General features: G+C 42.1%; 1 protein-coding gene and 1 pseudogene across 7 annotated transcripts in view; one reads left to right on the top strand and one right to left on the bottom strand.

Annotated features, from left to right (window-relative positions):
• Nucleotides 1-12,893, top strand: part of LOC115148765 (transcriptional regulator Erg) — a 106,558-nt gene that overhangs the window by 90,622 nt on the left and 3,043 nt on the right. For 6 of the 7 annotated variants that reach the window (XM_029690976.1, XM_029690979.1, XM_029690974.1 and 3 more), the window contains 5 exons: nucleotides 3,285-3,439; nucleotides 8,667-8,870; nucleotides 11,638-11,718; nucleotides 12,184-12,258; nucleotides 12,741-12,803. In XM_029690976.1, coding sequence (XP_029546836.1) covers nucleotides 3,285-3,439; nucleotides 8,667-8,870; nucleotides 11,638-11,718; nucleotides 12,184-12,258; nucleotides 12,741-12,803 — 578 coding nt within the window. The remainder of the gene's footprint in view (nucleotides 1-3,284; nucleotides 3,440-8,666; nucleotides 8,871-11,637; nucleotides 11,719-12,183; nucleotides 12,259-12,740; nucleotides 12,804-12,893) is intronic. The other variant, XM_029690978.1, reaches the window with a different exon arrangement.
• Nucleotides 158-209, bottom strand: LOC115149704 (uncharacterized; annotated as a pseudogene).

The following is a 12,893-nucleotide window of genomic DNA, read 5'->3' as shown; positions in this document are numbered from 1 at the left end:
GACAGCAATCCTCTTCGGCGTCATTTTAATACAATAGTAATTCATGTAGTGTTTTTTTTCTGTTTGTATTATACTGTAGTATTTACTGGTGGGTTTTTGAGAACATTACTGTAGTATTTACTATAGTCCTTTTTTAAATGATCTTTCACATAGCATTGGAGGCTTCTCCTTGAGGAAACCTACTGGAGAAATATTAAAAGAGCACATTTTCCATAACCTGTAGGTAGGTAGGTAGGTAGGTAGGTAGGACTGGGGTCTGAACGGATAGTTCAGAACACAATATGTGGTCTAAACTTGGCATGTAAGTTTATTACTTATGGGTGGCAAAAATTGGGATATGGGGAGGGGAATAGGCAGGGTGTTTTTGCGGACTGTAGTGTTTTTGCAGACATTACTGGAGTATTTACGTCATAGTTTTTTTGCGGATAATACTGTAGTATTTACTATAGTATTCTACAGTATACTACAACATTCTGTAGTAAGAACTACACCTGATCGAGGAATACTACATTGTTTAGTATAGTATTCTACAGTATACTACAGAATTTAGTACCCTAGCTACTGCAGGACATCAACACAGGCAGACCAGAAACAGACACATTTTGACACATCTGACAATGATGATGTTTTGCTCAGGATGTGATTTGGTTGGTGTGAATCCATTTCCATACTGGCCTCCCTTGGGGGTGTTTTGCTGCGCCAGGACAACCCACAGTTGACCTCAGCTCAACACTGATTGCAATTGTTTTTATAAAGTGAGGCCAAATACTTGCTGGCATCAATCAATCAAATGCTACAGCGGCATCTTTTGTTCCATACTGCATCAGATAATTGGGCTACACGTACTGAGACAGAAGGGTGTTGTTTCCCTCACTCAGATGATTTGCAAATTGAAGTAAAATGATGAAAACACAGACGAAACACAGACAGTTTTATTTTTTTATTGGTCAAATATTTGGTGAAGCCTGGCTTCCCATGGCATTCATGAATACATGCCACTGCAGATAGGCCTACTTTCACAATTAATTAGGGAAGGCTGCAGCAGTATGATCTTCTGGCCAAACTGTTAAACTCAATCAAGTGTAAATTGATCACAGAAAGACAATTTGGTTGTCTACCTCTCCAGTTGAAAAAAATGCTGCATTGACTGATATGAAATATGATTAGAAATCTTGAAGTATGGGCTATGAGCGTTACATTTTGGGAATGCATGTGAACTATGATTTGTGTGCAAATGTTCTATAAAACTAATTGTTTTAGGCTTGTTTGATCGTGAAAACATGGTTGCGATAGAATATATTTTTTGTGCGTACCTTTTATAGTAATTTGGACCATCTAAATTCTCCCCAACTTCATTTTCGTATTGGAAGTTTTATTTTGGCCTAGTTTAGTATCACGCGTTCTTTTGCAACAGCTTGAAACTTCACTCCTAATACTCCCCAATATGATATTATCACATTTTTTAGTTAAACTCAAACTAGTAGAATGTTTTTCAATCAGGCGAATTTCGAGAGACTTTTTAGTCCCAAGTCACACCTTGGACGTCTCTCACCTCTTGTTCAACTCATAGATCCAGATATCACATCCTTATGGCTTAATGATGGATTCCCTAACGATGAGAGTTCCATATTCCGGGAAGGCAATCACTCAGGTTGTGCTATTTGTCTGATAGTGACCATTTTCTTCCACCTGAAATATTCATAGTGAAGCATTCACCTGATTTTTTTACATGTTGACCCTCTGAACCCCATTGACTCTAGAGTCTGCAGCCTAGTTGCTAACGTTTATGGACACATGTAAGAGAGACCCCCTTTGTCAGGCCGCATTTCTGCCAAGTAAAAAAAACCGAAGGTATTTAAGACGGTCTATGTTGCAGCAGCAATGTGGTAATTTCAGTTGAAAGTCTCATGTTAACATTCCAATCTGGAAACTGGATCAAAAGAAATGGACATGTTGTCAATGGACAGTCTTTGGGACTACCAGCACTACAGGCAGTTAATCCTGAGAATAAATATAAAACCTCTCTCGATGAAGGTGCCGTAGAATAGTTACTGTAAAATGTAGGACTAACATTAATCGTTAGCATTCACGCTATTGAAATAAGACTGGATTAAAAAATCCCTCTAACACCAGATCTGACAATAAATCACTTTTGTGTTTTTCTTAACTTTGAAACAGCTATTCCCAAATCACATGCATCTGGCCTGTACCCGTGGCAGGACAGCCTCTCCATCAAGGCTGGGTCGGTAGAGGCCAACAGTTGGTTGACACATGACTTTGATTCCAATAAATGGTCGCAAAATGGTTAATATCTTGGCCAAGGGAGGTTGATATGAATTATATGACATTCCATGGGTAATCTGTCCCATCTGTTGACCGCGCCCTGGGGGAATCAGCAGCTATAATAAGGGGAGAATAGTAATTTGGAATGGGGTCATTTATGGGGTCCAGGGCCTCTGGCACTACTCCCTCCCCTCTACGTTATTTTAGTGGAGATCCCTCTCTTTTTATGTGGCTTCAGGAGAGCTGCCGGGCATAGGTTGCAGCCATAGCTGGTATAGATGAAAAATCTGAGACTGCTTTGTTTCGCAGTCTGTGGTGGGAGGAGAGTTGAAATCACAATTACACCGTCTCCTCTGTTTGGGCATTGAGGCACATGCTAGCGTTGTTATGGGGAGATTTTTGGGTAAACATGAATGCATGTGATAAATACATGAACAACAGATAATAATCATCAACAAACAGTTTACCAATGGTTAACAAACAGTTGATAAACAGATGTTCCAATGTAGTGTTATCAGTTAGGGCCTAGGTCTCAGAGAATGCTGCCGTGAGTGTGATGAACGGAAAGCGAGTCTGATCATCTGAGACTGCTACAATATCAGCAATCAAAACTCTTTGGTTTTGGTAGCCTGAGATCGCTAACCAACGGAAGTCCTGGCTAATACACATGGATGTTCACAATATTGTATTGTACTGTCCTAGATGTTTGTTATTTGTGTAACTTTGTCCTCAGGCTAGAATGTCTGGTGAGACTATGATTTGTGCCTAGTGGGTCTACTGCGTAGCCTGATATGTCTGTGTTTTTTGTTGTAACCTTAGTCTTTTTGAACCACTCCGAACAAGAAGTTCCTTCACTGGAAAAATAAAGTTATTCTAATTCTATTTCTTGATGAGCATTGCAAGGGTGGTTGATTTCACCCCTCTGGGATTGACTCTGCCCATATATGGGTGACTCTGCCTCTTTTTGACTGACCCCATCACTCTGTGTTCTGTCCTGACAGGAACTCTCCTGATGACTGCAGTGTGGGGAAGAACAGAAAATTGTCCAGCGGAGGTGAGGGCACTGCCCCCGTCACATACAGTAGCTACCTGGAGGACAAGCTCATCGCTCCCCCCAACATGACCACCAACGAGCGCCGCGTCATCGTTCCCGCAGGTAACAGAACAGCTCAACACCCAAAATTACACCACAGTGATCTGAACACCAGAACACTTTTCTATAGACAGCTGAAGCTCTTAGTTGGATCGGCTCAATTACATTGGGTCGACTCGCCTGTCTTCAATTGAGATGATAATCAATATGCACATGTAAACATAGCTTAAGAGGACGCGCTTTGGAATGAGAAGCAAGACGTTGCCATCTCTGGTTAAAGAAGCCTTCAATTCCAGTCCCAGTCAGTCAGGTCCAGTATGTGGTCCCTCACTGCCTTTGATAAGGGGACCTCATGTCTCTCACGTACAGTGCATTCATCTGTCACAAGGAGAGACTTCCTGTGATCTGCAGCACAGAAGCCCCAGCATTTTGCTGCCGAGTGTGCTGTTCATTGTCTAGACTGTTTCCTATGGTTCTGGTCCAAAGGGGTGGAGTAAGGATCAGAGTGAAGGAGGGGGCTGTGAGTCCCTGCCAAACTGGAGAAAGGTATTATTATCAGTTCCCCATTCACACACCTAGAATATAATAACTGAATCCTGACTGGAACACACATAAGGCTGTAAAGCAGCCAAAATAAAGCCAAAACCTTTGAAATTAGATGACTGTAGATATTTTCCAGAATGAAATTGACATACTAAGGGTTTTCTTTGATTTAAAGTCAGCGATCGACAATGCATAGTCACTTGATGTATACATTTTTTTTATTCCTGGCCTATGTGCATCAGGGTTTTGAGGACTACACTTTTGTGAATTACATGAAGCGCAAACCAAAGATCACACTAGATCATTCTCCATCCGGTAAACCAAAGATCACACTAGATCATTCTCCATCCGGTAAACCAAAGATCACACTAGATCATTCTCCATCCGGTAAACCAAAGATCACACTAGATCATTCTCCATCCGGTAAACCAAAGATCACACTAGATCATTCTCCATCCGGTAAACCAAAGATCACACTAGATCATTCTCCATCCGGTAAACCAAAGATCACACTAGATCATGCTCCATGTTAGCCTTTGTCACAGAAATGTTTCCAATGGAAAAACACCATAGAGTAACTTATTTAGAGTAATTTCCCCACAGAAAAACCTGTCCATTGAGGGCACGCAGCACTGTATTCTCTATCTGGGGGTTGTGTATCACAGTTTTTCTGGCGTAGCGCAACTTCCTCTTCAACTGAAGCTGACAAGGACAATGACACGGCATGTTAAGAACATCCTGTTTTTGCTGTTTAGTTAGAGGAGGACAATAGGCACACACTGCTTCATGGAATATAATGGGAGGTCATCATTCAACTGGCTTTTCTGCTCTACGTATAGGAAACACATTCCTGATATTTTGGTATAGGGACTTAGGGGAGATCATTTCAACTTCAAATACATACAGAGCTGTTCCTATATGATGCACATTGCATCCCTTAGGGCATTTTAAGAAGCCTCAACCCCCGCCCCCCGTCCCCGACCCACAATCTCTGCCATATAGGAAAATATTGTGTTGTGAGACGGTCACTCTGGTTACTTTTTATAAAGGCATTATACTCCAAAACTAAAGGGTGTTGACGCCATCTGAAATATAATTTCCCCTTTTAAAACATTATAACCTGTAGCCCAACTGATGCTTGCCTGGCTACCCACACTCCTTGCTCCAGCCAAACGCCCACGTATGTTTGTTTCTTCTCCGCAATGATTCTGTATCTGAGTACCTCCCCAGCGATTTCGAGAAAGCAAACACATTCTAAACGTTCTGATTGGTCCCAGAAACTGATGTGTTGTGCCAGAGTCAGAACACACTTGGGTAAAACGGTTATTTGAAAGTTTGTCATTGGATTTGATACTTGTTTTGTACTACACCCCTCATTTTGACCTCACCACAAACAACTTCAACGATGGCAGTCTCAGACTGATGTATGTCGCAAAAGATAAAGCAGCGGAAGAATTCAGTTTGAGTTGTCAGGCAAAACTGATGCGACATATCGGCTTTAAATAATAGGCTAAAGCATGGGGTTGCCCATCTGCATTTACCTAATTGAAAACCCCCCAAAGACTCAATGCATCAAATGCTACAAATCAGTCAGTGCTGTTTAAGATCAGGAAGGACACTTTTTATTATTCTCATGACCATGGCCTTATTTCTATTAAAGCCTATTGGATGGGTGTCATTCATGTCCCATTCACCCAGTTCAATGCAACATCGATAGGTTTAGGCTACTACATGATACTCATATTTTCCCTATACCCATCATGAGGTTGCTACAACCTAGCCTATGAATTAAAGTTTACAATGTAGGTGCACAGGTCAGTACCAATGAAAAGGTTGGACACACCTACTCATTCAAGGGTTTTTCTTTATTTTGACTAAACTCAGCAAAAAAAGAAACGTCCCTTTTTCAGGACCCTGTCTTTCAAAGATAATTCGTAAAATAACTTCACAGATCTTCATTGTAAAGGGTTTAAACACTGTTTTCCATGCTTGTTCAATGAACCATAAACAATTAATGAACATGCACCTGTGGAACGGTCATTAATATTTTAGATTCTTCACTGATGGACTTCAATGCACAACACATCAGACGTGACTAGGTGAAAAAACCTTTCCAAACCGTATCATAACCGCTACAGACAGCCTACATCGTTATCACCATAAAGTAATGTCATAGTGCCACTAAAGTAATGTCATAGTCAACATAGCTAATAGAACTAACGCCTTAGTCTGGCTTCCCGAGTGGTGTAGTGGTCTAAGGCACTGCCTTGCAGTGCTTGAGGTGTCACTACAGACCTGGGTTCGATCACAAGCTGGATCACAACCGGCTGTAACCGGGTGTCCCATAGGGCGGCGCACAATTGGCCCTGTGTCGTCCGGGTTAGGGAAGGGTTTGGTTGGGGGGGCTTTACTTGGCTCATCGTGCTCTAGTGAATCCTTGTGGCGGGCCGGGTGCCAGCAGGCTGACTTCGGTCTTCAGTTGAACAGTGTTTCCTCCAACGCATTAGGGCAGCTGGCTTCTGAGTTAAGTGGGCGGGTGTTAAGGAGCGCGGTTTGGACTTATGACTCGAACTTCGCCGATCCCGAGCCCGTTGGGGAGTTGCAGCTATGAGACAAGATCATAATTGAAATTTGGAGAAAAAGGGGGCAAAAAAATATAATAATGAAGAACTAACGTGTTAGTAAACCTGCTACAATCATGCAGTAACGTTACAGTGTGCAGTTCAATAAGCAGATTAGCAGTTACACTGGCGGGCCCTGGTGGCAATAAATGTGTCAACCCAAAAGCTTACCTTGACTTGGAAGAGTTCCAGTGTTGTGTTGGATAGTCATAGCTAACATAGCATTCCTCTGTTTGAGCCGAGTGTTTGTGTAGGCTAAACTAGCTAGCTAGCTGCATTTACTAGCTAAGTAGCAAAGTGAAAGTCTCTCTCTCTCTCTCTTGGCTCTCCTTCATTTTTGAAGATATTTATTTGTTCAAAACTGTTTAACTATTGCCTTTTTCTCTCTTTGAGTCAACTGCTCACCACATTTTATGCACTGCAGTGCTAGCTAGCTGTAGCTTATGCATTCAGTACTAGTTTCATTCTCTGACCCTTTGACTGGGTGGACAACATGTCAGTTCATGCTGCAAGAGCTCTGATAGGTTGGAGGACATCCTCTGGAAGTTCTCATAATTACTGTGTAAGTCTATGGAAGGGGGTGAGAACCAAGAGCCTCCTAGGTTTTGTATTGAAGTCAATGTACCCAGAAGAGGATGGAAGCTAGCTGTCCTCCGGCTCCACCATGGTGCTACCCTACAGAGTGCTGTTGAGGCTACTATAGACCTTCATTGCAAAACAGTGTGTTTTATTTGGTGACATGAATACATTTAGTATAGTTTTATTTAAAAGGATAACTTTTTAAATGTTTTACTATAAAAATGTAATGAAATTCACTGAAGAGGATGGTCCTCCGCTTCCTCCTCTGAGGGGCCTCCACTGCAACAAATATACTGTACGTTGTAACATGTCACCCCAGGGTTTTTTTCTGGAACAAAATGGGGCTTAGGTGGTGGGCATGGTTGGGGCGTGGTAATGGACATGGCCAATGGCGTGGTCTCCAACCAAACATTGTAGAGGCCCTCCTCCTGGCTGCAGAGACAACGTTTAACTTTTACTTACATTTCCTGCATTTCTACTATATTTTGTCATGGGGCTGAGAGAAAAAAATGCTGTTTTATAGCAAATGTTCAAAAAATCTACACATTTTGCATTGGCTTATGCCATGTTCTTATGCTATCTGAGTGACTCAAACATTATAACAAAATCAATGGAGGCCCCATGCCATGACATTTTTTTAATGTCATGATTATCCCTGACTGTCTAGTTAATATGTTGGTGATTTTCTGTTCTCAAAGATGATGTTATTAAAAAATATATAGGTTAATTATTTTCTCTACATACTTTATATCTGATGTTAGTCGTTTAGGTTTACACTGAAAACATTTTACCATAACAAAAAGGATTAGTGGCCCGCTGTTGCTAAATGAACAAAGGGGAAACACTGCGAGTGCCAGACAGCCAGCCTCCCCTTTCGACCCACTGATCCTTGCCTCGTGGCGCTGTAGAGATGGATGCTCACGGAGTTACCGTTGCCTCTTGCTACTTGCTCTCTGAGCCAGTGTAAGTTATCCCGTTTACTCCATAGGCCTCTGTTAAAAAATAGTGCACTATGGAGGGAATAGGGTACCATTTGGGACACTGGGCCGGTGCTGCTAAATATGGCTGGAAAGGAGGGTCAGACGACAGTGTGGTTTGTTTCTGTATGTGTCAGCTGTTTTTGGATCCTGTTATGTGCGTGCCAAAAGAAGGTGTGCCAAACTGGTGGGTTCCTGTGAGTGAGTGGGATGTTTGGTACCAGTTGTATGATCTCTGGGAAAGAGAGCGTCAACGTTCTAAACACAGTTCTCAGCAGTCATTTCATTGGACAATTTTAATTGAAAAATGTTAAATTAATTTAGAAAATGTTGGTTAATAAAACCAATTTCATTGCAAATGTACACTCAAACCTATCATATAAAGAATGGGAGTAAGTATGAACTGTAAGAAAATAAGTAAGAATGAAGGTAAGAGTTTGCTGTGAGCTCCATTCTCCTTTCTCTGTGAGTGGGATACATTTTTCCACTGCTCTAGTTCCCTGCTCCAGCTCTCCTGCATGGTGATAACACAAATCCCCCCCCTCCTATATTGTGTCCATGGCCTGGCAGATCCCACGCTGTGGTCCACGGAGCATGTGCGCCAGTGGCTGGAATGGGCAGTAAAGGAGTATGGCCTGCTGGACGTGGATATGGCTCTCTTCCACAACGTGGACGGCAAAGACCTGTGCAAGATGTGCAAGGAGGACTTCCAGAGGCTCACGCTCAGCTACAACGCAGACATCCTGCTCTCCCATCTGCACTACCTCAGAGAGAGTGAGTCTAGTATCTTCATTCTCCTCCTCATCATCATCATCCCTCTCTCCTCCCTCTACATGCTCCCGCCTTCTGCCCCCCTTCCCTAGCTGGCCAACACAATGCAATGGCAGGCAGTAAAGAAAGAGGCTACAAAGGGTACTATTGAAGGGCTGCTGTGGTCTGGTGGTCCATCTTTTTATACCTCTATACCGGGGTAAGGTTAGAGAACTTGTCCTGGTGGGTTATAAGTTAAGCAGGCTTAATGGCCTTTAAATATTGGTCTTACGGCCTGCACACACTATGGCTCTCTAGGACCAGACTTACCTAGATTAAGGAGAAAGTGGAGTATGAGATGCACTTATTGAAGTTCTCATAGCTTGTCAAAGTTAGGGCAGATCATGTAGCCTTCCTGTAGCGGGCCTCAGTAGTCCTGTCTCTGTATAGTCTGCATCCAACTGACGTTCTCCAGAGGGCCTCAGCTACTTTGCTTGACTGCAGATTAGAATGAAACCTGGTGAAGGAGTCCCTGCTGTTGCTGCTTCTGCTGCTTTGGCTGAATGACTCACTGCTCCAAGACCTGCTTTCCTGTCCACTGACACCTCACCTCCTCTCTACAACACATGCATTGGTGCATGTCGTCCACATGCGTCTTCACATGCATACACACACACATTCTAGTTTTAAGTTGTTAACAGTAGATGTTACAGTGGTAGCTGTGTAGTAGTAGTAGGAGTAATGGTGGCAGTAGTGTAACAATAATAAAATAATTAATAATATGTTTTTAAAGAGGAATAGGTACACTACATCAATAAAGTCATCATTGGCAACCATCTTAAGAAGCATATCTGTTTATAGTCATTGGAGAAGGTTTGTCAGACTCTTGAGATTATGTTTATCTTTGACACTCTCTCTCTCTGCTCTCTCTGAGTCCAAGTTCCATTTGATTGTTCAGAGAACTTTCCAATGAACCATTACTCTTCTCTTAGTGACTGCTTGTGCGTTTGTTTGTTTGATATCAGTGTCGGTTTCACCCACAGATGTGCAGAGGTGGTGAGTGATGGGAGAAAGAGGAGAACCAAACAGATAGAGCCAGCCAGACAGAGAAATGAGAAAGCCAGATAGCTTGAGGAGTTCAGTTTAGTGATGTGTACCACCACCTTCTGAACAGGGGTGTTGTTAATTTTTGTGTGTCATCATTATGTTCCAAAAACTGTCACCATTCAGACTAAATGTAGGTACAGTATAACACTGGGTGATTCCATGCCAGAGAGAGGGAGGAAGAATGTTTGACATGCCTTTTACATTTGTATAATGAAAGTGGCCGATTTAGGCCCTTTTTAGACCGCTGTATACATGCCTCCTGTAAGACCCTATGATCCATGAACCGTACAATACAGACAACATATTTTTGCCATTGTACTGTGTGCTCTCAAATATGAAGTATGTCTAGATTCTGAAATTTACACGTTCATATATTCAACATAAAATATATTCATATGAAGACCAATTTTATACATTGACGTTATAGGTCATTAACCAATCACAGCCCTCCTTTAGGATTGCACATTCAGCAAATCACCAGCAGAGAATCCATTTTCCCATTCACTGTGTTGGTGGTGCTCATAAAATGTATCATAACTTCAAAACTAGGAGAGAGCCCACTCTGGAAATTTGATGTAATTTTAGAGTATATTGTTGCAAACATTGTTTTAAAATGAACAAAATCAGAAAGGGCACTTTTATTAATATGTTGAATGTTGAATAAATTAATGTTAACATTTTTCTTTTAGTATCTTGAAATACTCCATATGTTAGAGCATGCTATAAGGAGTATAATGACACCAAGATGTTGTCTGTATCATGTACTGTTCACAGATCATAGGGTCTTACAGGAGGCAAGGGCCTAAACAGGCCACTTTCATCCTTCCTCCTGATGGTGTTTCTATGTAGAAATTTCCAGAACCATATGACATACACAAAATATCGCCCACATTGCATTATTCCACAATCCTGTGCTTGAAGCGCTCTTGATATACATGAGTCTCACGAAAATCTTTTGAAAGGCCTTTTCTTATACATTACTTTTAGTGTAATCACCAGTTCCCACACCCTCATTGAAATACTGTGGGCAGTTTGAAATTGATAAGATAAGAGAGAATTGCCAATAGGCATACTTAGCATCACTCCAAAGACTTGTTTTTTGCTGGCCCTATATTAAAAATAGTTGCTGGATTTGGCTTTGAGGTCTGCTTGACTGGAAAATACACTAGTGATGGGGGGGGAGAAGAAAGCTCTCACAAGCTTTCCTTTCATCCCCCTCTCCTCCTTTTGTTTTTGGCAATGGCTGCTGCTTCTCTTTCCCCCTCATGTGTACACACGCTCGCCGAATTTACTCTGGAGGAGGGAAAACCGATGGATTCTCACGGACGAATGTGGGCACGAGTGATTAACTGTTTATTTGGATTGGCCCTCCCTACCATTGTCTTACTTACAAGCTCTCTCTCTCTCTCTCTCTCTCTCTCTCTCCCTCTCTCTCTCCCTCTCTCTCTCTCTCTCTCCATTTCCTCACCACTCTTTCTCCATGTATCGCTCCTTGCCTGTTGAATGTTGCCTCTATGGCAGTTCAGAGAGCAGCCCCTACCTTAGTGCATCGCTAATGGTTTGTGTTATGGCTGCCCCCTCCCCCCTCCCCCCCAACGCATCACTCCTTGCACATCATAGGTTGTTTTGAGCTGTTCTATTTTTTTGGTTCATCTCTTTTTCAAAAGAATGTTTTATTTCTCAGCTCCACTTCCTCACTTGACTTCCGATGATGTTGACAAAGCCTTACAAAACTCCCCGCGGTTAATGCATGCTCGCAACTCAGGTAAGGAGTCCCCTGCCCCCCTTCTCTACCTCTGGCTTTGCTCCCGCCACCACAGTATCCTCACACTCACACAGTGCCCACCTATGTATATACAGTGTACTCTTTATATATATTCACACTGCTTTTTTGTATTCATATGATTATCAGATTATGCATCAAGTAATCAAATTGTATCTTTTGTTGTTATTATTTCTAATGTGTTTTTGTTATGTGGTGCAGAAGTTATTGTATGCTGGTGCAGTTATGCATTGTGGCTGTAGAGCATAGAGGAAAGCATGTGCTAAAGTCTAATGTTGATGCATACTGCTGTAATTGTCCCTGTGCTGCACGAAATCCCTCCCCACATGGATATTCGTCAAAGCAATTAAATTGGAACATTCAGGAATTGTGTCATGCGAAGTTGTCATTACGGGTATGTAATCATTTACATCATTTATTAATGATCATCTCTTTCACTCTCTGCAGGAGGTGCGAGTTTTATTTTCCCCAACACTCCTGTTTATCCCACTGACAACTCCCCCAGATTCTCCACTAGGCCAGGTGGGTGATTCATCACTCCTATAAGTTTATGTAGATGAGGCATAAGAGCATACTGTAAGCACATCCAATTACACTTGTAGAGGAGCAAGGTACAGGGGTAAAGGAGAAACAAGGAACCACATACCTTGGAGACAAAGTACTACATTTTCCAAATTGCCCAATGCCCATGTACAAATACACAAAACAAAGATGTATTTAGAAGTTTGTCAAAAACTGTTTTAGAGGTTTAATTTATTTATTTCAACTCAAGCATCCCTTGCCCTTAAAATAATACTCCAGACTGCAGTAGTTGTGTCTGTGTTTGGGCCGCTTGTATTATGGGAAGTTTCTGGCAATCCACAACTCTTGCCTCAGACTGATGAGGTGAACCACAGAAATACACTCACCTATCAGCATATTTTTGTTTTTATCATAGCGCCCTCTGGGGTTAAGGTTCATAGCTGCAGGCAGCAGGTTCATTTGTCATTTATGATATTTTACAGACCTGGCTTATGAAGCAGCCAGAAGATCTGGCTGGGCTCCTCAAGCTGTGTCTTCCACCAAAGGTAAGGAGTCACAATGTACTGCACATCGGTCCTTGTCAAAACATGGCACTCCCTTTGCTTTTCATCTATTGGGAAATGTGTAAAAGTATA

The sequence above is a fragment of the Salmo trutta genome, chromosome 15 (assembly GCF_901001165.1).
Source record: "Salmo trutta chromosome 15, fSalTru1.1, whole genome shotgun sequence".
NCBI lineage: Eukaryota > Metazoa > Chordata > Actinopteri > Salmoniformes > Salmonidae > Salmo > Salmo trutta.
Note: the sequence above shows the minus strand (reverse complement) of the source record. Positions and strands in the feature narration are given on the sequence as shown.